Here is a 26,140-nt window from a genome sequence, read left to right as displayed (position 1 = left end):
ACACTTTGACGTCACCACCTCTTTCATAGTTGTGATTGACGACGCCATCAGATGAACTCCCGACTGTTGAAGATTGTTGGAGGTGGATAAGCAGTCTTTTCTTTCTCCACAAGGTATGTGAATTCACCGTGTATACTACATCGTATAATATGACTGTAAATATTTTTTACAGACCAGATTAACGAGATAAATGAAAGTGTGTCCAATCTCCGATCCGCTTCAGTCTTATACATCATGCCCATGCCTACTTGTTCGACGCTTGGCTAGGTACCTTTGGCATCCGATCCTGGGCACAGAGGATGCCCTTTCGCATGCCATCTTGGCGACAGAAGGATCATAGCTGATTCCCACCCTATTGGTGGGCGACACGGAAGGCCCTGAGGTCCGGCTTGACTCCGTGCCTGAGCGAGGCAACCGCTGAGTGAGTGCCTGTGTCTCGCCTGGTGTGCCTTCCTTGTTGTCTGTGTTTTAAACTTGGTTTCAATGTTTTTAATGGTAACACCGTCTTGTTTTCAGTGAGTCCACAACATGCTTAGTCATCGTCCCTATTATATTTGGCAAGTTGGTCACTGGTCAGTGAGAATGATTAGAACATAGTATAGTAGTAAGCAATATTACACGAGAGCGCGTGGGTTAACGTGATTGTTGCCACGACAGTGATGCGGTCAGGAACGAGACGAAGTCGAGTTCCGCAAGCATCACTCAAGTATACTAGTGCTATTCAATCTAAAAACGAACTAAAACTATAACTGAATTATGTCAAAACTAACTAAAACTAAACTATAATGAAAAAAAAAAAACTATTATAACCTTGCTTCACTTCCACCTCTCTTGTGTCCTCTCAACCCTTGCTGCTTGGCACAGCGTGTAGCCTACAGGTATGGGCACAGCGTGTAGCCTACAGGTATGTGCACTGCGTGCACTGATGGAATTGAATGTATAGCTACGAGCTAGTATATTAAACCCATTCTGACCTGAGATCAGATTCTAAAAATGTCTTCTTCACCGTTTTATGAAAAAGCCATGTTTCTATGTCAGTCGTTATTTGATTTTTCAAAAATAGCAGACCTACAAGCTCGCTATGAGCTTGTAGATCTACTATCTTTCAATAGCTAAAGCATAGCGTAATGCTAACACCAAAAGGGCGTTCCCACCCAACATGGCTTAATGTCCAGTCCAGTGTCCACCATGGAAAACTAGCTATAAGACTGCAATTGTGGGCTACTTAAATTTCTGTCACAGCTCCCGTATGTATATGCCTGGCTGTATACACTACACACACACCTTTTAATAATAATGGACGTGGATTTTATGGGTGCTTTTCACTTTCTGTTTCCAGCAATCTGTTTGTATACTATACAGCAATACGATCGATACACATAATGGGATCCGTCCAAGTTAACTGCAGAAAATGAGACGACGGTTGAAGCTGGACCCGCTCCGAGAAGTGGGCCGCCGGTACCCGCTGCTCTGCTTCCTCTTACTGGTCCTGGTTCTGTCCACGGTCCTGTTCAACAGGTAGGGCTATACTGGTCCACACAAAATACTTACTCAGTTACTTATACTAGCCCTTAATTACCCGTTGTGAGATATTTGCCCGTGGGGGGTACTGCACCCAGGTGCGTTTTGTAATTGACTAATCAATTCATTAATACTCATTAATGTGTCAAATCGAGAAAAAAAAGGGCTTCGTTACGCCCTCCATATTCATATGGTCAATGCCTGTGTGAAAAGTGGGAGTGATTGGTGCAGGCAGTAAGGAGTTACGGCAGTGTTTCTGACAGACACACACACACACACACACACACACACACACACACACACACACACACACACACACACACAGACAGACACTCAGACATTGTTAGAATTATAGTATGATGATGATGATGATAGTATGATGATGATGATGATGATTGCTTGCTTCTTGTGATAGCGTAAAGGCATCACGTGCTATTAGCTTTCGATCGTTGCGCTGTGGTTTCTTCATGACGACAGAATGCACTGTCATTTCTTGTGTTCCACAGATATATACACCTCATCATGGGACTTTGGTCCTTTCTGGCTGGCATGGTGACGTTCTACTGCCTTTTGGGACCCGAGTCACTGCTCCCCAACGTTGTTGTTTCCATCAAGCCAAATATGAAGGTATAGGTCAAAGGTCACTGATAGAGGGACATCCTCAGTGTATGAGTCAATCAGAAATGGATTGAAAGGATGACTGACTTGTTTTAGGATGCCGTGAAGTGCAGGCAGCAGCTGGCAGGTGTTGGATGTTTTGAAGTCTTGAAGGTTTTATTGTCACATAGCCTACAATATAAATTAGCTATAGGCTAGGGTGTCATGTTTGTACTGTCTTTAGATCGGCTATGTCTTTTGTCCAAACGAGTATGACTAATGCGTACGAATACAGGCAAGGCCAGGCAAGTTTGTAATTGCCTCGTTACGAAGGCAAGAATAGAACACAGAAAATCTAAGTCACGAATAAAGTAATACAACATTTCTTGCTCTCTTTCCTGTGTCTGTCTGTCTGTCTGTCTGTCTGTCTCTCTCTCTCTCTCTCTCTCTCTCTCTCTCTATCTGTGTGTGTCTCTCTCTCCCTCTCTCTCCCTCTCCCCCCCCCCCTCTCTCTCTCTCTCTCTCTCTCTCTCTCTGTGTGTGTCTCTCTCTCCCTCTCCCTCTCCCCCCCCCCCCCCTCTCTCTCTGTCTCTCTGTGTGCCCTAAAACCATTATCACTGCGCATCTAAATTATTACCTTGTAGAGCTGGCTTGTTTGTGACTTCATCTACCTTCTCTCTTCTTAACAGTCATACCAGCAGGAGGCGCTATTTCCACTGGGTCACAGCTGTGCTGTATGTGGAAAGACCAAATGCAAAAGGCACAGGTGAGTCATTTGCCTGTGTTATGTGCTCAGTAACACACACTGTTCTGTTATCTCCCCTCCTAGCTTTCCCCCAGAAAGTCAAACAAGGCACTCCCTCCTCAGCGTGCTCCATGGAATGAGCCCTGTGGGGAGTGGCTTTTTTACCCATTTATGATTTAAAGTTTTTAATGTAGCCTACCGGACGGTCAATGGGGGCTCAGACCAGGCTGAATCCCTAATCCTAGCCCCGAAAATGGAGTCATACGTAAAGATGTTAGATTATGTCATAATAGATTATGTCATAGAAATATCATTGATGATGACTGACGTCACAGGCTGTCCACATTACTGTAAGTCATGACACCGTTCCCATGTAGGCTACTGTCCATCCTGAGATCCGCATGCTTCAATGTTTTTAAATAATTTATTTATTCATTTGTAAGCAGGGACTACAAAAAAAATATATATATATATATATGAAAATGCAACGACACACAATGAGTACTTTTACTTTTACTGCTTTAAGTACATTTTGATGCCGATACTTTTGTACTTTTACTCAAGTACATTTTCAATTGAGTACTTTTTCCACCACTAGTCATTTCAGTTTAGAGGGTATGCGTGTGACATCATCATCATACCCGGAAGTTATGCAGGAACACCTACTGAGTGGCAAAAAACTACTTTCTGGCCTTTGACAGCCCTATACATTCGAACAGAAAAGTCCTATTTGATTGCATTAAATGACTTTAGACAATGTTAAATTAACTTTTCCACTCACTTTGCCACTCGATTTGCCACTCGATCTGCCATTCACTTTATACATGCGCATACCCTCTGTTGGCCTCACCCCCCGAACCCACCTCACCCCTGCCCACTTTGACAGGCTGGGATGGCTTAGGGTCGACGACAGAGTACAGCATCTTGCAATGGGTCTGGTCCACAAGATTCGATACACCACCAAGATACCCATGTACCTGTCTAAATACTTCCTTAATGTAAACGAAGTCCACACCCACAACACCAGAGGGAGTGCAACAAACCATGTACAACCCAGATTCGGCACAAACAAGGGACTAAATTCTTTTCGCTCCTATGCGACCAAAATGTGGAACGCCCTACCAACAGTCATTAAGACATGTGAATCCCTTGGCTCCTTCAAAACTGCTCTCAAAGGGCACCTACGGATGGCTGCAATTCGAAACTGGCCTCTGTAAAAGCTGAATTTTTATCTGGATTGTACTATGTTTTTGTATGGACGTGGTGTTGGGTGCCTGCACATATGCACACATGGCATCAACGCATGGTGTTGTGTGCAGGCGCCCTACACTCTGTCTTTCGTTTTCTTTTATCCCCCTGTTCCCCTCACTGTATATATATTTTATTCCCTTTTCGCTTCCTATATGATGAATTCCTGTTCTGTTCTTTAACTACATAGAAGTGTCTATTTGTTTGTCTCTAAATGTTTTGATGAATTGAACAATGTGGACCCTGTTGTAAACAAGTGTAAGGCTTAATTGGGTCGTCCACTCACAGTTAACAGTCTTTGTATTGAGTTTGTGCTTGAAATGTACTGTAATTCTGCAAACTGTTAATAAAGATTTCAATCAATCAATCAATCAATGTTGTATTGACCAGTGGTAAATGCAGTCAAACGCTCCTGTCAGAGTTGAGTCCTTGGTCTTACGTCCCCCTCTAGTGTTCAGAATATATACTGCAGTTATCCTGGGACAACTACTGCTGTAGGCTACTCCTTGCTGTTACTGGCAACATGAATGTGATCTTAGTTTATTCTAATGACTGGATATTATATTTATTTTGCTAAATGTCTATGTTTTGACAGGCCATCTTTATTGCTGGAAAAGTATCAGCCATGGTTTGATCTGAATGTTCCCTCCAAGGTGGATGCCTCTCTTTCAGAGGTAATCATAGCATTAATATTATTATATATATTATATTAATTATTATATTAAAGGTGGATGCCTCTCTTTCAGAGGTAATCATAGCATTAATATTATTATATATATTATATTAATTATTATATTAAAGGTGGATGCCTCTCTTTCAGAGGTAATCATAGCATTATTATTATTATTATTATTATTATTATTATTATTATTATTATTATTATATTATATTATTATATACATTATATTAATTATTATATTAAAGGTGGATGCCTCTCTTTCAGAGGTAATCATAGCATTATTATTATTATTATTATTATTATATTATATTATTATATACATTATATTAATTATTATATTAAAGGTGGATGCCTCTCTTTCAGAGGTAATCATAGCATTATTATATATATTATATTATATTATTATATATATTATATTAATTATTATATTAAAGGTGGATGCCTCTCTTTCAGAGGTAATCATAGCATTATTATATTATTATATATATTATATTAATTATTATATTAAAGGTGGATGCTTCTCTTTCAGAGGTAATCATAGCATTTTTTTTTTTTGTATCATCTCTGTCGGTTAGAAACCAGCTATATCCATTTAGTTTTTTATTTATTTATAAATCAGTGCTATTGGACGTGTGTGGTTGTGTGGGTTTTTCAAATATTGAACCAATGAAAAGCATTAAAAAGCGCTTCTGACTAAACCTCGTAACTCCATTGGATCCTCAAAATCCTCAAACCGCCATCATTGATTAGAATGACGAAGAATGAAGTCAGAAATCTCCAATAGTAACAGCATCCTTAACTCCACTTATGTATGTATTTGGGTAAAGTGATGGTAATATAATAAGGGCACATTCAAGTATCTGACAATGTATAAAGAAGTCACCATGTACCAACTTTGATGAGGCACTCTTTTTGTTTTTCATTTCCGGAAAGGTTAATTTTGGGCGTAGCTGGTTTCTACCCGGCAGCAGATATGTTATGTACAGTATATATGTATTCTTATTATGCTAATTCGATTGAACTGCTATTTCTTTTTTTACAGATTCTGGAGTTGGTTCTGGAAAACTTTGTTTATCGTTGGTATAGGCAAGTATACAAGTATACTATATTATTATTATTATTATACATTTCCTGTTTTTGGCAGAAATGACTCATTTAGGCGGTGTTTATTTGCAGGAAAAAGACAGATGACGAAGCATTCATTGATGAGTTGAGAGTGACTTTGCGTTTCGTCGCAGCTGTGTTGGTCCGTCGCGCCCAAAAGGTAACAAACAGACACTCAATAGATCCACTTGTAGGTCAGGCTTATGTTGCTGACTGACCATTGGAGATCACCATGTTTCTTTCAGGTTGATTTGGCCTCTCTCATCACAGAAAAGCTGCTCAAAGTGGCCACAAAACACATTGAAGTCACCAGCAAAGCAAGGCAAAAAGGTATATGTTCAACTGTCTATCGATTGTCTCCTGAATACAGAGAAGGAAATCAGAGAGCAAAAATAGTATATCGGGGGTGGGCAACTTTGACGATGGAGAGGGCCACTATATTTCCACACTCACTCCCTAGGGCCATATATAACTGTCGTAGGAAAAATAGCCAATCTACAAGCTCAAAAGCTTGAACTTGTAGATCGGCTATTTTTGCTGAATTCGAATTGAAATCTCGAATTTTTGCTATTTTTGAATTGGAATCCTGAAAATTAACATTTTTGTATGTCATTTCAAATGCCTTTAATTATACTTGTGTTGAAGAAATGAGCTACTAATTTAGACTGAAGTAATTCAAGCGGGTCATGTTTGCGATGTGTTGTGGAATTGTAAACGGCTGAAACCGATATAACAGCATTTTGACATTAACCTGAGGGCCACACATTAACCCATTCTGAACGGGTGTTAGCATCATGTTATGCTTTAGCCATTGAAAAATAGCAGATCTACAAGCTCATAGCGCGCCACCGAGTGGCGTGCTACGAGCTTGTAGGTCTGCTATAGGTCTGACATTTTTTTGAATCTGATCTCAGGTCAGAATGGGTTAATCAGACCAGTGTGTGTGTCCAGTGGAAACCTCGTATATGAATCTGATCTCAGGTCAGAATGGGTTCGGGGCCTGCCAGTTGACCACCCCTGTAGTAGGCTATATATTGACGACTGTCTTTCTCTCTGCAGTGAAACGTGTGGAGTATCTTCAGCGAGCTGCTCTGGGGGAATACGGGCCTGACCTCCATGTCGCTCTCCACAGTCGCAGACATGAGCTTCTCTACCTCAGGAAGCTGACAGAGTCGCTGTTTCCGTACCTTCTGCCCCCCAAGGCTTCAGACTGCAGGTATTGGGCTGACAATGAACCATGTTTTTTCTGTCACATTTTAATTTGATTAACCCATTTAGACACATTTTTTTAGGATTTTTCAAAAATAGCAGACCTATACAAGCTCGTAGCGCACCACTCGGTGGCGCGCTATGAGCTTGTAGATCTGCTATTTTTCAATAGCTAAATTATAACATAATGTTTAAAACACCAAAAGGGGTTTCCCGGCCCAAAAGGGGTAATAAAAATAAATCACGGAACGCGGCGATTCCGGCTGGAACCCAATGGGCTCCTTTTTCTTAATCCTCCAGCAAAATTGACGTTAATATTGGCTTAATATAATTGTTTTAGTAAATTTACGAAGTAATGATCAGATGGGGGCAATATCAAAAACGGAGACAACCCTCCCCAGCGTATCGAACCCTGCACATTACCATCACAAGGATGTGCTTTTGCTGTCTCAAATTCTGTTGTGGCAGACTCTGATCCTTTTAGCTTTTCCCATTTCATGTTTTATCATAGATCTCTCACTTCGCTCTTAAGAGAAGTCTTGGCCGGTTCTGTCTTCCTTCCCTCCATGGATTACTTGGCTGATCCTGTGAGTGTATACACGACTATTAACCCATTCTGACCTGAGATCAGATTCTAAAAATGTCTTGTATACATCCCTGACAGTTTTCCATTCTGACCTGAGATCAGATTCTAAAAATGTCTTCTATGTCAGTCGCTCTTCGATTTGTCAAAAATAGCAGACCTACAAGCTCGTAGCGCGCCACTCGGTGGCGCGCTATGAGCTTGTAGATCTGCTATTTTTTAATAGCTAAAGCATAACGTAATGCTAACACCAAAAGGAATTCCCGCACAAAATGGGTTAAATATTTCTCCCGATGGTTCTCGGTTGATATATATCACTTCTGTCAGACTAATTCTTTTAAACCATATAGCCCTACACCACATTTGCACCAAGAAACTGAATGCATTCACTAGTGATTTTGTACTGCAGATTTGTTTCAACTAATACTGATTTAGCATTCATTTTTTCATGAAGTTGTTTGTTTGGTGTCATGCAATTTCAGGACACGGCAAATCGTTTGATTCTTCTATTCTTCAACAACAACAACAACTCCCAAGTACGTTTGTATGTTGAACAGTATATTAATCAATGTATTTATTGCGACTGTGGCCGGTCACATTTACTATGAATTTTAGTCCGTCAGTCAGTCAGTCACTCGAAATCGCCATACACGGGAAAGTGATGACGTCATCAGGGATGGAGATCCCTGATGTCATCAATATTGGCCAGCAAGTACTCCACATCTGACCTCAAAACCCTTAGATCTCCATAATATGTTTAGTATTATTATATGTTTGAAATGGGAGTGATTTTAAAACAACAATGTGTTTTTTTTTCAGCCTGAGGAAGCCACAGAGACAACTTCAGCTTTGGTGCCTTTCCTGCAAATGTTCTCTGATACTCGCTACGAAAACCACTCTGTGAGTAGCTTCTGCCGTGTCTGCGTTTAACTAAACCATGGGTGGTCAACTGGCGGCCCGCGGGCCACATGCATGTTAACCCATTCTGACCCAGGGCTCGAAATTAACTTTTTTACTTGGTAGCACTGGTGCTCCCAAATTCAGAATGAAGGAGCACCAGAAAAAAATTAGGAGCACCCACCAAAATTTTACGAGCACCAATATGTAATCGATTTTTTACATTCATTATTATTACACTTGTAGCCTACAACAGTGGTTCCCAACATTTTTCATGTCAAGCACCCTCAAATTGACACTCATTAGCCCACGGACCCCCATTTGAAAATATATGCCAGGGACCCCCATATGAGAAGATTTTTACGGCTCTAGCAGTGATTTTCAGTTATTTACATTTCAAGGACCCCCAGTTTGACCTGAATTAGGCTACCGTTCCCCATTTCTATCTCTGGGACCCATAAAATCAAAGTTAATTTAACTGAGTGTACAAATGTACAGTGAAATTGGTTTACCCATAGTATGTAGTACACTCTCAGAGTTTCAGACCCATAAGGGTCCATTTGGTTCCTAACTATCATTTAACCGAGGACCCCTAGGGATCCCCGGAACCCACTTTGGGAACCACTGGCCTACAAGCCAGTTGGTATGAGATGCTATTTTTGTGGCAATAAACCAGTTGAAAATATAATTAAATTCTAAATACTGTCTCTGCTATAATTTCTGAATTTGTAAATGGCTACAAAACCCTTTGTTTTATGTAGGCCTGCTTTTTGATTGAAGTAAAAAAAAAATATATATATATATATATATATATATATATATATATATATATATGTATATATACTGTATATATTTATGAGAAGTTATTTTCATAACGTCATCATAAATGTGTGTGTGTGACTCCACACATTCCATTCAATTGAGCCCTTTTGTTGTCTCTCACAGCTGAGGACCTCAGGTCCAGCTGATGTTGATCACCCAATCAGTCCACGGACTGACGGGAGGTTAGAGGAAGTAGAAGAAGCCAAGGAGATATTTCTTTAAACAATCATAACTCTGGACAGGAATGGACTAGGAACTTACTTTTTTTTTTTACATGCTCAGATCTTTATGCTCTACAAGTTTAAATCATCTCGCGGGAGGGAACCGACCCGCGATACTTTCGGTCGCGATCATTTTGGTCGCACTACAGTAATTATATGCAGTAGCACTGGTGCGCCCAGTTATATTTTGAGATCGCACAGATTAAAATTCAGGCGCATTTGCGACCAAAATGGTCGCTATTTCGAGCCCTGTTCTGACCTGAGATCAGATTCATACGAGGTTTCCACTGGACACACACACTGGTCTGATGAACCCATTCTGACCTGAGGTCAGATTATAAAAATGTCAGCCGTGCTTCGATTTTTCAAAAATAGCAGACCTACAAGCTCGTAGCGCGCCACTCGGTGGCGCGCTATGAGCTTGTAGATCTGCTATTTTTCAATAGCTAAAGCATAACATGATGCTAATATTAAAATGGGTTCCCGTTCAGATATCAGAATACTGATATAGTATTGATTTCAGCTGTTACAATTCCAAACCCGCTTTAATTACTTCATGACTATAGTATTAAAATGTTATTGTCTTTTTGTGCCCAATGTAGTTATGTCAACAGTTCATAAAGTCAACGTAACTATAAACTAAATGCATTTGAAATTCAGGAAAAAAAGGTTACTTTTCAGGATTATAATAAAATAATAGCAACAAATTATTCAGGTTTTCAATTCAAATATAGCAAAAAATAGCTGATCTATACAAGCTTAAAACGCGTCGCATTGCCACGCGTTTTGAGCTTGTAGATCAGCTATTTTTTGCTACGACAGTAATATACAATGTGGCCCCTCTGAGGTGATCGAGTGTGGAAATATATTGGCCCTCACCATCGTCAAAGTTGCCCATCCCTGAACTAAACCATTTCCTCCCCCCCCTGTCGCACACCTGCAAGATTGGGGATGAGCAGACGCAGATGTCTTTCTCTTTCAACTCTTCACCCCTCTCTCTCTCTCTCTCTCTCTCTCTCTCTCTCTCTCTCTCTGCAGGTGCTGAAGTTGGACCTGAAGGAGATCAGAGAGCAGCAAGATCTGCTGTTCCGCTTCATGAACTTCCTGAAACAGGAGGGGGCCGTCCATGTGCTCCAGTTCTACCTCACTGTCGGTACAAGAAACACTCCATTTTACTATCATTTATATTATTAGGTTATACTTTCATACCAGGAGAGTTCACGTCTAATTGAGATCACAGTGCGTTTTAACCACGTGAACCATACATAGTTCCTGGTGGCCAGGGGCGAATTATTCTTATGACTGTCAGGGGTTGCCCTGGAGTTGTCGCCGCTGCCTGGTGGCGAGAATTAGTGGTGGAAGTATGTATGAGGAAGTATGTCCAGTACAGGGAAGTTAGGGTATGGTTCAAGTTTCTTTTTAACCTGGTTCTGTTCTGTGACGGACGAGTGAACACCTGGCATAACGCATTGTTTTGAGAGTTCTGTGTGTTGTGTCGAGTGCTCGCTCTCTTGGCACTGCAGAATCAACTTAGTCTATACTCAAAATTATGTTCTGCCGTGATTTACGTGGGAAGGCTGGCCATGTTCCAGCACAGAGTTTGAAACGTGTCGTGCCATATTTTCACGTCCTCCAAATACAAGTAAAAAACGACCCCAATGATTTGAAGTGTTGTGCTGCTCTTGGAACACATGGGTATATAGTCTGACTGTCCTGACCCCCTTCTGTAATCCTTAGAGGAGTTCAACGTTAAGATTCTGTGCCCTGAGATGACGGACTCTGAGAAACGGGAGGAGGTGAAGAACATCTATGAGACGTATTGTTCGGAAGAGAGCGTCGACAAGATCCGCTTTGACCCCGTCGTGGTGGAAGAAATCCGCAGCGGTACGTAGAAAGGATATCGCCTTGCAGTCAGTCAGACTGCTGTGTTGGTGTGTTGCATTCTGTTGTGTTTAAAACACATTATGTGCCCTTTCATTCTTTCAAAATGAAATGATAAAAGAAAAAAGAAAATAAATAAATAAATAAATAAATAAATAAATAAATAAATAAATAAATAAATAAATAAATTAATTAATTAATTAATTAATTAATTAATTAATTCCCCAAGATGTGTACAGACGTCCTGGGCACTGCATGGGATAGTTCCTAGGACGTCTTGGGCACATATTGTGTTAAAATGTTTTTTTTTTTGCAACATGAATAAGCAGATCAATACAGATGACGACACACCGTGTGTTGTGTTATGTATAAACACCTGCTTTACTTCTGTGTGTAGAGCCGTTTATATCACTCACACATTTCAAGAAATGGAGCCGTTTTCTGATTTTGTGTTCTCGTCCCCTGCAGTTGCTGAGGGCCCGTATGAAGAAGTGGTGAAGCTACAAACCATGGCGTGTTGTTTATCTGAGGCCCATGAGCACGTCCTGTCCCTCCTGGAGAATGTGTTCATCCCCATGTTCTGTGACAGCGATGAGGTCAGCATCTATGGCATTCTATGCTTAAAGGACCACTTCACCACTTTTCAACCTATATTCATATAATAGGTCCTCACTAATAATCATGATAAAATGGCACGATTTGTCAGTCTGTGTCTCATAGGAGGGCTGTGGGCAGTTTAGAAACTGTCTTCCAGTGACATCATCATTAGGCACGTTTTTTTTAAACAATATTTCTTTACAAAAATGTTTAGATTTTCATTATCGTGAGAACGATGGCTTCCATTTTCACATTGCAACTTTTCAGGACTAGAAAGCCTGCCGTTTCTATTAGCTTGTATTCCCCACCGATGATGTCACTGGAAGACGGTTTCTGATTTGCCCACAGCCCTCCTGTGAGAGACAGAGCGAGTAGAAAGAAATTGCGCCATTTTTTCATGATTATTAGAGAGGACATATTATATGAAGATAGGCTGAAAAGTGGTGAAGTGGTCCTTTAATGACAACTCATTTGCCCAGGGCACATAGCACACATGTTTGTGTGTGTGTGTGTGTGTGTGTGTGTGTGTGTGTGTGTATGTGTGTGTGTGTGTGTGTGTGTGTGTGTGTGTGTGTGTGTGTGTGGCTAGTGGTTAGACATGTGTCGCATGTAAAGCAGGGTCGCTTGTGCGACGTGCATGGCAAAATTACATCGGGAGATTAACTGGAGAAATTCCCACTCGGGAAAGAGCAAGGGTTAGAAATAGAGAGGCTCCTGTGAGAAGGTTGCCTGCAGGTACACAGTATCATAATGTCAGTATATGATGATGTTCTTGTTCCATCTCCTTCTGCAGTACTTCCACCAACCCCTGAGACCGGCTGCTGTGTCTCCTGCCAAGAACTGCAGGGTGAGCAGGTGGGTACAGTGTACAGTGTGTTTCTGACCACGTTGAAAAGATTCTCCATAATCAACTTATATATAAGCCCAATGTTATACTTTCGAAAATGTTCAATACATGTGGGGGGGTTTCAGGTAGGACGGGCCGACGGCCCGGGGCCAGACACCAGAAGGGCTTTGCTTAACCCATTTTGGGGCGGGGACCCCTTTTGGTGTTTTAAACGTTGTTATAATTTAGCGTTTTGCGCTACGAGCTTGTAGGTCTGCTATTTTTGAATAATCGGGAAAATGTATAGTGCAAGTCTTTGAATATATATTCTGTAAGAGCGAACATTTTTAACTAAAATCTTTGCTTCTGGGGGTGGGGGGGTCCCCGGAACAACATATTTTCAGATTGGGGGGCGGAGGCCAATTACATATATTTTTTGGGGTGCTTGACATGAAATATTGAGCACCACTGATATAGAAACACGAGAAAAAAAAGTGTATTTTAAAATAAATAAAGAAAATTCAACGTCAGGCCTAAATGGGTTAATCTCACAGGCAGTCACGTCACATGTGACACTGTGCATTTGTCCTCGTTGGCTGGTTTCCGCATGCAGTAACATCATAGTAACAGTAACCGTTGATTTGTAGTTGATAACAAAATGTTGAGTTTAAAATCTTCAACCTTCAACCAATATTAATTTCCATGTCCACTCGTCAAACCACAAGCTTCTGTCTGTCTGTCTGTCTGTCTGAGCTCTTCTTTGTGTGACCTGCAGGTCGAGGAGGGGCGAGTCCTCCAGGGTCAGCCGCATCGGCAGCAAGATCAAAGGAGTGTTCAAGAGCACCACCATGGAGGGGACCATGCTGCCCTCCTCCTCCTCCTCTGGGCTGGTGGAGGAGGAGGAAGAGGAGGACAATATGGTAAGACTGGCCTAGACAGGGACCATGCTGCCATCCTCCTCCTCCTCTGGGCTGGTGGAGGAGGAGGAGGAGGAGGACAATATGGTAAGACTGGCCTAGACAGGGACCATGCTGCCATCCTCCTCCTCTGGGCTGGTGTAATATATCACCGAATAGTGTATGTAATTAATTAATTCAAAAGAGCCGAATAAATGTTCATAATACCGATTATTTTTTAAGTTAAAGTTTTGCCATAACCTTTTATTTTGCCATAAATCAGGTAGCTTTAAGGTACGGCCATGACGGCAATGGTAGGAAAAACAAATATATATATATAATATTATTCATATTCGGGTATTCGGTTTTCGGCCAAGAATTTCCTTTTCGGTGCATCCCTATACTTTTTTTTTGGTTTTCTTCTTCGTTCGGTATACACACCTGTATTATACCGACGTACCGTACCGTACCGTACACATGTTCATACTTCATACCAAAATGGTTTGGTATGAAGTATGAACATGTGCACCGTTACAGTCCTAGTAATCTGAGTTCCCAGAAGTTTTATTTTTCGCCACTAGGCGGGCGAGAAAAAAGGAACTTCTGGGGAAAAAAGGAACGTATCCCTGTGAGGGAATTACGTTGCGCTCAGAATCTGAGCGGACACTCCCCTTTCCGGTCTGAAGCACTGTGCATACCATGAAAATAGTCCGAAGGGAATCCAATTCCAAATTGAATTGTAGTAGGCCACCACCGCTCAAGGAGCAATTGTTTCCCTTCCGTCTTATTTAGATGTAGCGCCCACTCCATGTGGAACCCGCCCCCTGTCTTTTGATTCGCATTTCATTTGAAACGCAACGCACTGGGCCACGCCCCTGCTGCACAGGATCTCAGGCGAATTTTCCTAGACTACAGTGCTAGTAACTATGACTCTCTCTCACTCTCACACACACACACACACACACACACACACACACACACACACACACACACACACCCCTCTCCCTCCCGCCAAGGCAGAAGAGGCCATGATGGCGGTCCTGGAGGAGGACGACGTTCCCGACGTTCCCGGTGACCTCGTCACCACCGCTCCTCGTGACCTGTCCGCCTGGAGCGTCACCATCCCCTGCGTCTGTGACGACGACGACGATGGCATCGACGCCAAGAGCGAGCCGGTTCCAGTGTTCTGTCTCATCGTGGAGCGCAACGACCGCAAAGCAGCAGCAGGTCAGGGCCTGAGTTTATAATACTGATTGTAAAGGCACTTTTCATAGAAAGGATGCCAGTGAGGGATATGGTGTGTGAAGCTCTTTCCAACGCGTGGTGGTGATGATGGCAGTAAATCATGTCGTATCGTTGAGTGCATTTAGAAATGTTTTATTTTGTTTGCAGGGGTGGATAAGGCATAACATAAACAATACCTAGTGAAGCAAAAATAAACAAAAGATAACTCAAAACAACTGAAAACAAACAAAACACGCACGGTTGGCTTCCCTGTGACGTTTCCCAAAATTCCCTACTGCTGTGCACCCGTGACACATATAAATAGACTGCCTGTGATTGGCTGAAACCCACCTAAGCCCAGGTTGTCAGTCAGTGTCAAATTCTCATTGCATATTCATCAAATTGGCTACAACACTGATGGTTTCTCAGTCTGGCCCTGAGGCTCCGTTACAACTGACCCTTTGTTTTAGTGGAAAGTATACATCGTGTTGGTCAAAGTAACAACGAGCAGTTCAACGTTTCAATCATTGGTTGATGAGTAAAAGGGGTGGGGCAAAGTTAGGCTAATAGAGGGTATATGCGCGTGACATCATCAAACCAGGAAGTTATGCAGGAAGAGGCCTACTGAGTGGCAAAAAGCTACTTTCTAAACAATGTTTTTTTTTTTTTTTTTTTTTTTTTTATCCCACGATTTTGTAACCCAGTTTTTCTTATCACCCAGTGCCAATTATCTAAAGTAATCCTGGGCGCTACACTTCCTCTGCCAACCTGAGGGGGCAGCGGACTGACCTCATGCCTCCTTCTATGCATGAGGAGTCCAAGCTGCTTCTTTTCACCTGACAGAGGGGAATTTCCCCGGCCGGACGTAGCGCGTGGAAGGAACACGTTATTCCGACCAGTTCCTTTCCCCTCCATCAGGCGCCCCGGCTGGCCAGGGGGAGGCAGTTTAGAGACCAGGATTACTGCATGTTTTTGTGAGGGTATCTACCCTAGGGGACACGGGGAGAACATGCAAACTCCACACTGAAAGGCCCTATCGCCAACATTAGCATTAAACAATGTTAAACTCACTTTGCATGTTGCTTTGCCACTCGATGTGCCATTCACTTTAAGCATGCACACATACCCTCTATAGAAACCACACAGAGGACAGGATTAAGCAACACCAATAGGCGCAAGACAGACATCATCATCATCATCAGTTTTCAAACCGCGGTGGAGATCATGGATTTCATAATGCCACACCAGACTTTCTGGTTCATGCCATCCCTTACAGTTCCTGCTTACTGATGCCTCATGTGTCCCTATAGCGATGACATCAGGGAACGACAGTTTTCTAGTCAGGATTCCAGAGAAGAAGGGAAGATATAACTTCATTGGGAGGGACACAACAAAGGAAAAAAGGTGGCCAGTGTACTGTGAAATGGAATGGACCATATGGACAGCACACTGTCATTCTATGCTTCAATTAGTGAATGAATCAGCACCACCGCTAATCGACAGCAACAACAGGCCATGTGCGCGGAGACCAAAATACCCACGGCAGCCATGCGTCTGTATGTTTGTAGCTAAGCCATGCAAAAGGGATAGTGTTGCCATTTAGCATTTTGTTCTAAACACACTTTTTGTTTTAAATCACAGAAGAATAGATAGAACCTTTGTCTGATATGTCTGCTCTGTGCTTGTGTGTGCAGTGGGGCGTAAGGCTGAGAACTGGTGTGTGTACAGAAGATACACAGAGTTCTATGTCCTTGAATCCAAGCTTACTGAGTTCCATGGTAGGTAGTTTTGCAAACATATTACTTCCATAATGTTTTATGGTAATTCATATACACTTCCAACAAATGTAACTATTCCATAAATGAAGGCTGGGAAAAAAACTTCAGTTCTTTCCCAGAACTCGGACACTATTCCCATGATGACCATAGCAAGCCCAGCACTTCTATAGCATGTACTATATTTTAGTGTACTACACTGTACACACAGTCTTCTGTGTAAAATTGTTATACACTCTTCATAGGGCCTTTCCCAGACGCACAGTTGCCGTCCAAGAGAATCATCGGGCCGAAGAATTATGAGTTCCTATCATCGAAACGGGAGGAGTTCCAGGAGTACTTGCAGGTGGGAGTCTAAAACCCTTTTATTCTGGATCTGACAGGCATGCTGCAGGCTGGCATGCTGCAGACAGGCATGCTGCAGGCAGGCAGGCATGCTAGGCAGGCATGCTGCAGACAGGCATGCTGCAGGCAGGCATGCTGCAGACAGGCATGCTGCAGACAGGCATGCTGCAGACAGGCATGCTGCAGGCAGGCATGCTGCAGACAGGCATGCTGCAGACAGGCATGCTGCAGGCAGGCATGCTGCAGACAGGCATGCTGCAGACAGGCATGCTCCAGACAGGCATGCTGCAGACAGGCATGCTGCAGACAAGCATGCTCCAGACAGGCATGCTGCAGGCAGGCATGCTGCAGACAGGCATGCTGCAGACAGGCATGCTGCAGGCACATATAGGTCTGTAAATGAATAAATTAGATGAAACCATTTTCTGTGCATCTACTGTGCAGGGAAGTGAACGTAATTTAAAACCGGCATACATGATTCCATCTGTATTTAAATTGTACCCATCATTTATTTATTTTTAATACAATTACTTGTTCCATAATCTGGGAATACAGTTTTAGTTGCCTGTGCCTTTGACAACATCAAAGTAACTAGTAGTATACATGAATACATACACCAGATCAGTCAACAAACAATATAAATAGCCGTGTGGGTTCTTCTTGCAGAACCTTCTGCAGCATCCAGAGCTGAGCAACAGCCAGCTTCTCGCTGACTTCCTTTCCCCACATATGGAATCTCAGTTCCGGACCAAGAGGTTACCTGATGTCAACCTTGGTAGGTTATGGGGCTGCCTGGTGTTGCCTAATGGGACAAACACTACTTCTCCCAGTAGTGTTTGTTTTCTGATAACCTTGACTTAACCCATTTAGGCCTGACCTCAATATTTAAAAAAAAAATCTTCTAAATCCTCCAGTTTTCTGAAATAAATATTTTCATAGCGCACCACTCGGTGGCGCGCTATGAGCTTGTAGATCTGATATTTTTCAATAGCCAAAGTATAACGGAATGCTTGAAACACCAATAGGGGTTATTCACTTAAGCCCTTTTATATTCATCATACAATGAAGAGCTTAAATAGATCCACAAGCTCACAACGCACTGCAACGTGTTACGTTTTGTGCTTGTGGATCGGCTCGCACTTTTTTACTTTTTTTAAAATTATTTTCTTTGACTGTTTTTGTTGAAAGTTGAAAGTGGTTAACGGTGCAGAAAAAAATACGCCAAACAATGACACACAAAACTGTGCCAAATGAAGGATTGCTGAAATCTTGATCTCTCGATAAACGTTGTTTCACAGGGAAAATCTTTAAGGCTGTGCCCAGCAAACTGATAATAGAGGTGAGTAAAGCATTCTTAATGAGTGTGAGTATGTGCTGCTCGTGTGTGCTGCATATGTGCGATTGTGCGTGCGCCATGCGTGTCCAACCGCTGATGTGCTGGTTACATTGTATTATACTCTACCACACAGATTGGTTAAAATAATGTTTTATTCATTACAATAGCTTTAATCACATCAAACCCATTCCTGCATGTCACCGTGCTACTAACAGTCCCTAACTAACGTGCACAATTCCACAATCTCCAAATGCTATATAAGAGTCTGGAACTATACACCTCCCGGATTCCGAGTGACGAAGCTACCATTTCCGTTCACGAAAATATATTTTTAAAATATCTTTACATTTTATTTTATTTCCATTTCTGCTAAGCAGCAAGCTATATATTCTTATAGATGATTTATATTTATACTGCGATACATTTGCACGACCGTAAAGACGAAATTTAGGGAGGAGGCTCCCCACTTTATCGCGTACTCATGATAGTTCTCCAGACTGTAAGTGTATGATGGAAGCGTTTGAAAATTGTGGGAGACAACCGTCTGGCAACGCGAGACTAGCTACAGGCTATACTGTATAACCAGGTGGTTGCCTCTGACAACTATCCACCCCCTTGAGCATAGCATTTTGTATAGAAAATGGAACTCAAATCGTATAACATAGACTGATACTCTGCTCTGTGCCCCCCCCCCCCCCCCTCCCCTCCTAGAAAGGACAGCATCTGGAGCCTTTTATTAAGTCCTTCCGCAATTCCTGCAAATCTCCCAAACCCAAACCGAACAGTCCTGAACTCACCATCCTGAGCCCCACCTCAGGAATTGACAAAAGGGTTAGTAATCATCAGATCATTGTTTAATATGTTAAAGATGGAGTGCTGTGATTTTTTCCCCCACTCAAACATGATCGTCAGGTACTATACGATTATACTAGGAGAAAGGTTTATTTTTTTCAAAAAAGTGTACAGAAAGTGTTTACATTATGTTTTGTGTGTGGCCACACCCACTTAGTTCACTAAGTATACCTGGTTTGCCTGGTTGGTGTTGACAGAAACCAAAAATACACAGGGAAGACATATTTTAATATTATAACCACACCTGGGGGTCTATTAGAGTAATGTTTGTTAACTCATAGACGCATAAAACGAAAAGAAAAAAAGTACAAACATCACAGCACTCTGCTGTTAATCGCACGACGGAGTAGAAATTGGGCCTTTTTTTTACAGAGTTGTTTTCCCTCTGATCAGCTGTTCAATGAGCTCTTCAAAAACAATGGCAACTTGTCAGAGATGGCCGAGAAGAGACACAATCAGAACTGCTTCATGGAAATGATCACGGTGGAGGGCGTTTATGACTCCTTAATGCATATCGGTAAGTGGGGTCTTTGTTTGAATCTGCATATATCGATAGACAAGAGAAGCGAATAATTAGGCGCATGGTTGCCAACTGTAAAATATCAAGTACAACTTTGGACCATCAACTTTCTCAAACAAAATTTTAATTAAAAAATATAATAAAAACAAAATAAACATTATACTACCAGAAATCAAATGAATTCCAAATATGAAATGTTTTGTAACGATGTGTGTGTATGTATGTATGTATATGTACGTGTAGACGGACGACGACAACACATCTTGCCTGCCCAAAATGTAACGCCACTGGTTTCATAATGCCCCAGATATGGCAAATAGTCCTTTGATCACAGTCTGACTACCACCCATGTTCACAGACTGCTTCTCTATCACTGACCATATGCACACCGCGGCCATCTTGCCATATAAGTTAATGGCAGGGTGGTGACTAGATGCAACTTAGTTCCCATTAGCCCGTTCATCCAAACGGAACAGTCCTATCTGAACTCGCCAACATTGCACGCTGTACGGAAAGCTTGAATTACTGTATCCTCTTTCTATCTGCAAAGTGTTAGAGCTACTTTCTTTCCTTGCAGGTGATTATTTTTCTACGCGTCGGAGTTTGGGAGTGCTCGTTGGATATCACTCAACGGCCCATGCCTATACCACCTGTTTTGAATTTGCACATAACGCAGGAGGCGGCAGGACGTTGCTTTGCTGAAAAGCGAGCGCCTTCAAACTCTGACGGCAAGACGGCCTCGTCTGCAAAAGGTCGATTGTGTCTTTCTGATCCGTCTGTTGTTCACTTTCCCGCAGGCCGCGTGGTGTTCCACATCCCTGATTGGCTGCACCACCTGCTAATGGGCGGGAGGATCCTGTTCAAGAACACGCTTGAGGCCTACACGGACTACTGCCTCCAGGCCAAACTGGACCGAGTGGCCCAGGAGTACCGCCTGGTGTCGCTCATCACCCTCCTACGAGGTTAGGGTTAGGGCCGATTCATACTCCTATTTTACCAGCTGTTTCGGCGCTGTAGTGCCGAAATGATTTCCGCTCGTCAGACATTTTCAGTAGCGCCGAAGAGCCGACTTTAGAGCGGTACCCGCCCCCGCCCCCCGAACCTCAAACTACGTCACATTGTAGGCTCATCTGTGAAGAGAAAAGCCTGGTCACAACCTAACGCAGAGAGTCAGAGACGCTATCAGCGGAAGTGTCGGTCCGGAACATCCGACAAATTTATTTTCCCCCCCGGATACGACATTATTTCGACCAATCGCAAAACACTTGTTTCATTCACAGAGAATGTAAACTGATTTGTAAAGCATCAACGTAATTTCTTTGAGCGGTAGTTTCCGCCAAAATCCTGCAACTTCCGCCCAAAACAAATGATAGCCTCTACAGCTTATAGGTCTTGCCCAGCGTGCCTTCGAGGTGCCGTTGCGGTAACCACAAGATTTACTTAAGTACAAATCTTTGTGGAGTTTGCATGTTCTCCCCGTGTCCCCAAGGGTAGATACCCTCACAAAAACATGCCGTAATCCTGGTCTCTAAAACTACCTCCCCCTGGCCAGCCGGGGCGCCTGATGGAGGGGAAAGGAACTGGTCGGAATAACGTGTCCCTTCCACGCGCTACGTCCGGCCGGGGAAATTCCCCTCTTGTCAGGTGAAAAGAAGCAGCTTGGACTCCTCATGCATAGAAGGAGGCATGAGGTCAGTCCGCTGTCCCCCCAGGTTGGCAGAGGAAGTGTAGCGCCCAGGATTACATTAGATAATTGGCACTGGGTGAAAAGAAAACTGGGTTACAAAAATCGTGGGATATAAAATTTTTAGATATCTGCAGTGGTGGAAAAAGTACTCAAATGTTTTACTTAAGTAAAAGTAGCAATACTGCAATACAGAAATACGTACTTCATTTCAAGTAAAAGTCTGTTAATCAAATTCTACTTGGGTAAAAGTACTGAAGTACTGGTGTCAAAATGTACTTAAAGTGCCAAAAGTAAAAGTACTCATTACGCTGACTGTCCCATTCATCAAGTTCAAAATGTATACAAAATATGTTTTATTCTTTGCTCGCCCTGCGGAATGCAGTGTGGCTGCTGAGTCTTTGTAGTCCAAATGCCGGAGCTATACTTTGATCTCTTCTCATGTATTCTTTGCTCAACCAGATGCTGTGTTCAGAGAAAACAGTCAACCAAGGTCAACTGCGGACATACAAAAGAGGGCGAAAAGGACATTTGAGGAGATGCTAAGTTATATTCCAGGTATTCATTCAGTATTCATTCAGTATTTTTTTATAGTTCTAATATTTCTAGGATTTCATGAATGCCTGTACTAGACATGTGACATTTTTTAAACAAACCTCATAAAACACACGCGTTTGGACTCAAATAGATTGCGTTAACTTACATTGCCATAATTTAGAAGAAGAAAAACAAAACAAATAGTGTTGTCTCCTGCCTTTATTTTCTTCTTTCTAATGATTTGATCGGCCCAAAATATTGTGTTCATTGTCATGATTTGTCACGATCCGAGTTGGCTTTGTCCGCGGTGTAACCGTCTTTAAATAAATACTTAAAGAAAGTCCTATGGGAGAAATGCATTGCTTTTCATTTCCTGGGCCACTCGTCGTTCTGAAAGGGGGAGGGACTGCGACGCTCTATTGTGTAAGTATACTTAATCATTTCATTTGTTTTTCCTCAGATCTCCTAGAAAAGTGTATCGGAGAAGAAGCCAAGTATGAAGGAGTACGCTTGCTCTTTGATGGACTACAACAGCCAGTTCTTAACAAACAGGTACCCTGATACGCACACACACACACACACACACACACACACACACACACACACACACACACACACACACACACACACACACACACACACACACACACAGCAAACAAACTATATTTTGTTGAGTTTTGAAATATACTGGTAGATCCACAGATACAGCAATACAATTTAACAATGTCTTCTTAGATGGCTTTTCATCCTCATTATAACCCTATATATTTTTTTCATCAGCTGACTTATGTGCTGTTGGACATCGTCATTCAAGAACTCTTTCCAGAATTAAACAAGGTCAAATGACATACTAGACCTGGGCAGCTGCACTTTACGTGGATGACGAGCTTCCAGCTATACAATGGATCGGGAAGAGATACGATGGACAGAGAACAGCCTTCGCCCACCACTAGGGCATGGGGAGCGCCGTCTTCACCAGCCTTAGGAACACTCACACTGCCACAGATGGGCCGCTACCAAAGTGTGTGTATGAACCTTCGAAAGAGAGCGAGAGATTTCTGTCTTTCACCACCACCCAACTGTAGCCATCAGCATTCGCTGCTGCTCACCCCCTCCACCTTCTGAAATCATCACTAGTGTAGCGTCCCCTAGGCGTAGGGCGTTCATGTAACACGTGGGTCATGTGCTGCAACTACTGTCCTTCATAACTCGGAGCTGGTTTTGCTCACAAACCAATCAAGGTGTCCATTTTAATAACCTCTTTTCTTCGTTCTAAATGTATCCTTTATTTCCACACCTACAAGGCACTGGACAATATGCCCCCCCCAGCTATAACTCCACGCCCCCCTTTCTCATCACTCCACTGTTTTTATTGATTTTATTCCTTAGTCGTAGAATTTTCCTTAATGTTTTTTTCCCCCCAATAAAGTTGTTTTTCTCCTCCACCCCATGTAAAGCGCCTTTGAGTACGAAAACAGCTATATATAAATATGAGATTATTATTATTACTTGCACTGGGTTTGTATGTCTGTGTTGTCCACCAGCCAATAAGGGACCACCATTCTTGATGAAGTGACTAAGGTACGTTTGGTGATCGGCTGGTTATGTAAGTATGCCATATTATGTAGGCCGTGTACAGCAGTGATACTCAACCTCAGGCCCGCGGGCCACATCAGGCCCGAGGGACCATTATGACTGGCCCACCAATGAAAATCTAAAAAAAAGAAGAAAAAAAAATCTGGAAAATGAAATAAAAATAAATAAATCTGAATGAAGTTATCTTTAATTACATTATTATAAGTAATACTATTAGAGTTGTACTATTACTCGAACGAAAATGAAAGACATATACTGTGTATACCTATTCCCTCATTTCCCTGACATAATTTTATAGCTAAACGGACATAATTCTATTTTATTTGAATGATGAAACCCAGCTGCCATTAATAGTTGGAAATGGAAATGGAAATTGTGGAAATTGCGGAAATTGCGGAAATAGGTAATTGCGGAAATTGTGGAAATGGTGGAAATGGAAATTGCGGAAATGGAAATTGCGGAAATTGCGGAAATGGTAATTGCGGAAATTGCAGAAATGGTGGAAATGGAAATTGCGGAAATTGCGGAAATGGAAATTGAGGAAATTGCGGAAATGGAAATTGCGGAAATTGCGGAAATGGAAATTGCGGAAATGGTAATTGCGGAAATTGCTCTTCACTTATAGCTATCTATTTTCAGGTAGATTGTTTTATTTTACTCAGTCAGCCATATCACTACTCATTTTTTTTCATGAAAAAGGTCATAGCTGGGTAATCTATTTTCAGGCAAATTGTGTTTATTGTATTTTATTTTACTCAGCCATAACAATTTCTTTTCTGTTAACCAACTTGCTGGCTGGCAGGCAGGCAGACAGCTACTCATAGACAGGCAGACAGACAGCTACTCATGGAGAATTGGACAGGCAGGCAGTCAGACAGCTACTCATAGACAGGCAGAAAGACAGCTACTCATGGAGAATTGGACAGGCAGGCAGACAGCTACTCATGGACAATTGGACAGGCAGGAAGGCAGACAGCTACTCATAGACAGACAGACAGCTACTCATGGACAATTGGACAGGCAGGAAGGCAGACAGCTACTCATAGACAGACAGACAGCTACTCATAGACAATTGGGCAGGCAGGCAGACAGCTACTCATAGACAGACAGACAGCTACTCATGGACAATTGGACAGGCAGGAAGGCAGACAGCTACTCATAGACAGGCAGACAGACAGCTACTCATGGACAATTAGGCAGGCAGGCAGACAGCTACTCATAGACAGGCAGACAGACAGCTACTCATGGACAATTAGGCAGGCAGGCAGACAGCTACTCAGACAGGCAGACAGACAGCTACTCATGGACAATTGGACAGGCAGGCAGGCAGACAGACAGCTACTCATAGACAGGCAGGCAGACAGCTACTCATAGACAGGCAGGCAGACAGCTACTCATAGACAGGCAGACAGCTACTCATGGACAATTGGACAGGCAGGAAGGCAGACAGCTACTCATAGACAATTGGGCAGGCAGGCAGACAGCTACTCATAGACAGACAGACCGCTACTCATGGACAATTGGACAGGCAGGAAGGCAGACAGCTACTCATAGACAGTAAGACAGCTACTCATTGACAGACAGACAAATAACTACTCATGGACAGACAGACAGACAGACAGACAGACAGGCAGGCAGGCAGGCAGGCAAAGAGCTACTCATGTTATGTTATTATGTTATTATAACAGCTACTCATGTTATGTGCAATAATTTGTGCAGTTATGGAAACAGCTCTTTGTGTTTATGCAAGAAAATGTAACACATTTATTTATTTACATATTGTGTGCATGCACATTGTACTTTGATACATTTTGCGAAAATAAAGCAATTGAAAGAGAGAAGTTATCAAGTATCATTAATGTCGTAATTTTATCTACTGGCCCCTGGCCCCTTGCCATTTTTGTAATGTGGCCCACAGGTAAATCTATTTGAGTATCCCTGCACTAAATTATATAGAGAGCTAATGATTTGAAGAGGTTTCCTTCCCTATACATTCTTTGTTTTATTGTTTTTTTACATAGGCTACTAGTTGTTTACATTCCATGGCAATAAAGGCTTCTGATTCTGATTCGGAAGTAATATTACTTATTTCTAAAGTATAACTAGTAATAGCTAATAATTATGTAATGTGACGTTTGATACAGAGACAGTCATGGCGGCAATACTAACTGCTCAGGTTAGAGAAAAACTAAAAAAAAAAAATAATAATAATAGCACAGGCAGAACCTTCACTGCTAGAGCATGACTGAAATAAATGTCAGAGCTGAAATCGACATGTAAATATGAAATGAATGCTTACACATAGCTAGGTGTAATGTTAGAGTCCACAGAAGTGAACCATCAAGCCTGTTTTCTAAACTCGTTCTTTTCTGCAAGACTCTATAAGCCATATCTCCAAAACTGGCGGGTCAAACTGAACAACCAATATGTCAATTTGAAGCTAAT

At 42.2% G+C, this 26,140-nt stretch overlaps 1 protein-coding gene across 1 annotated transcript; it reads left to right on the top strand.

Annotated features, from left to right (window-relative positions):
* Positions 1–1,411: 1,411 nt before the first annotated feature.
* Positions 1,412–22,996, top strand: LOC308311424 (sorting nexin-14-like; the record flags this gene model as incomplete). The annotated part of the gene is made up of 27 exons (XM_080758110.1): positions 1,412–1,518; positions 2,028–2,148; positions 2,808–2,884; positions 4,707–4,785; positions 5,833–5,876; positions 5,967–6,054; positions 6,140–6,224; positions 6,954–7,110; positions 7,615–7,690; positions 8,169–8,222; positions 8,506–8,586; positions 10,665–10,779; positions 11,364–11,510; positions 11,976–12,103; positions 12,898–12,959; positions 13,706–13,816; positions 14,941–15,053; positions 16,745–16,828; positions 17,071–17,171; positions 17,837–17,945; positions 18,469–18,509; positions 19,218–19,337; positions 19,752–19,875; positions 20,676–20,840; positions 22,025–22,120; positions 22,560–22,651; positions 22,880–22,996. 27 exons carry the CDS (start codon positions 1,412–1,414, stop codon positions 22,943–22,945), a joined length of 2,643 nt encoding a protein of 880 aa, XP_080614236.1. The 3' UTR covers positions 22,946–22,996.
* Between the last annotated feature and the right edge of the window lie 3,144 nt (positions 22,997–26,140).

The sequence above is a fragment of the Protomyctophum bolini genome (assembly GCF_963924005.1).
Source record: "Protomyctophum bolini genome assembly, chromosome: 24".
Taxonomy (NCBI): domain Eukaryota; kingdom Metazoa; phylum Chordata; class Actinopteri; order Myctophiformes; family Myctophidae; genus Protomyctophum; species Protomyctophum bolini.
The sequence above is the reverse complement of the archived record's forward strand: the minus strand, read 5'-3'. Positions and strand labels throughout refer to the sequence as shown.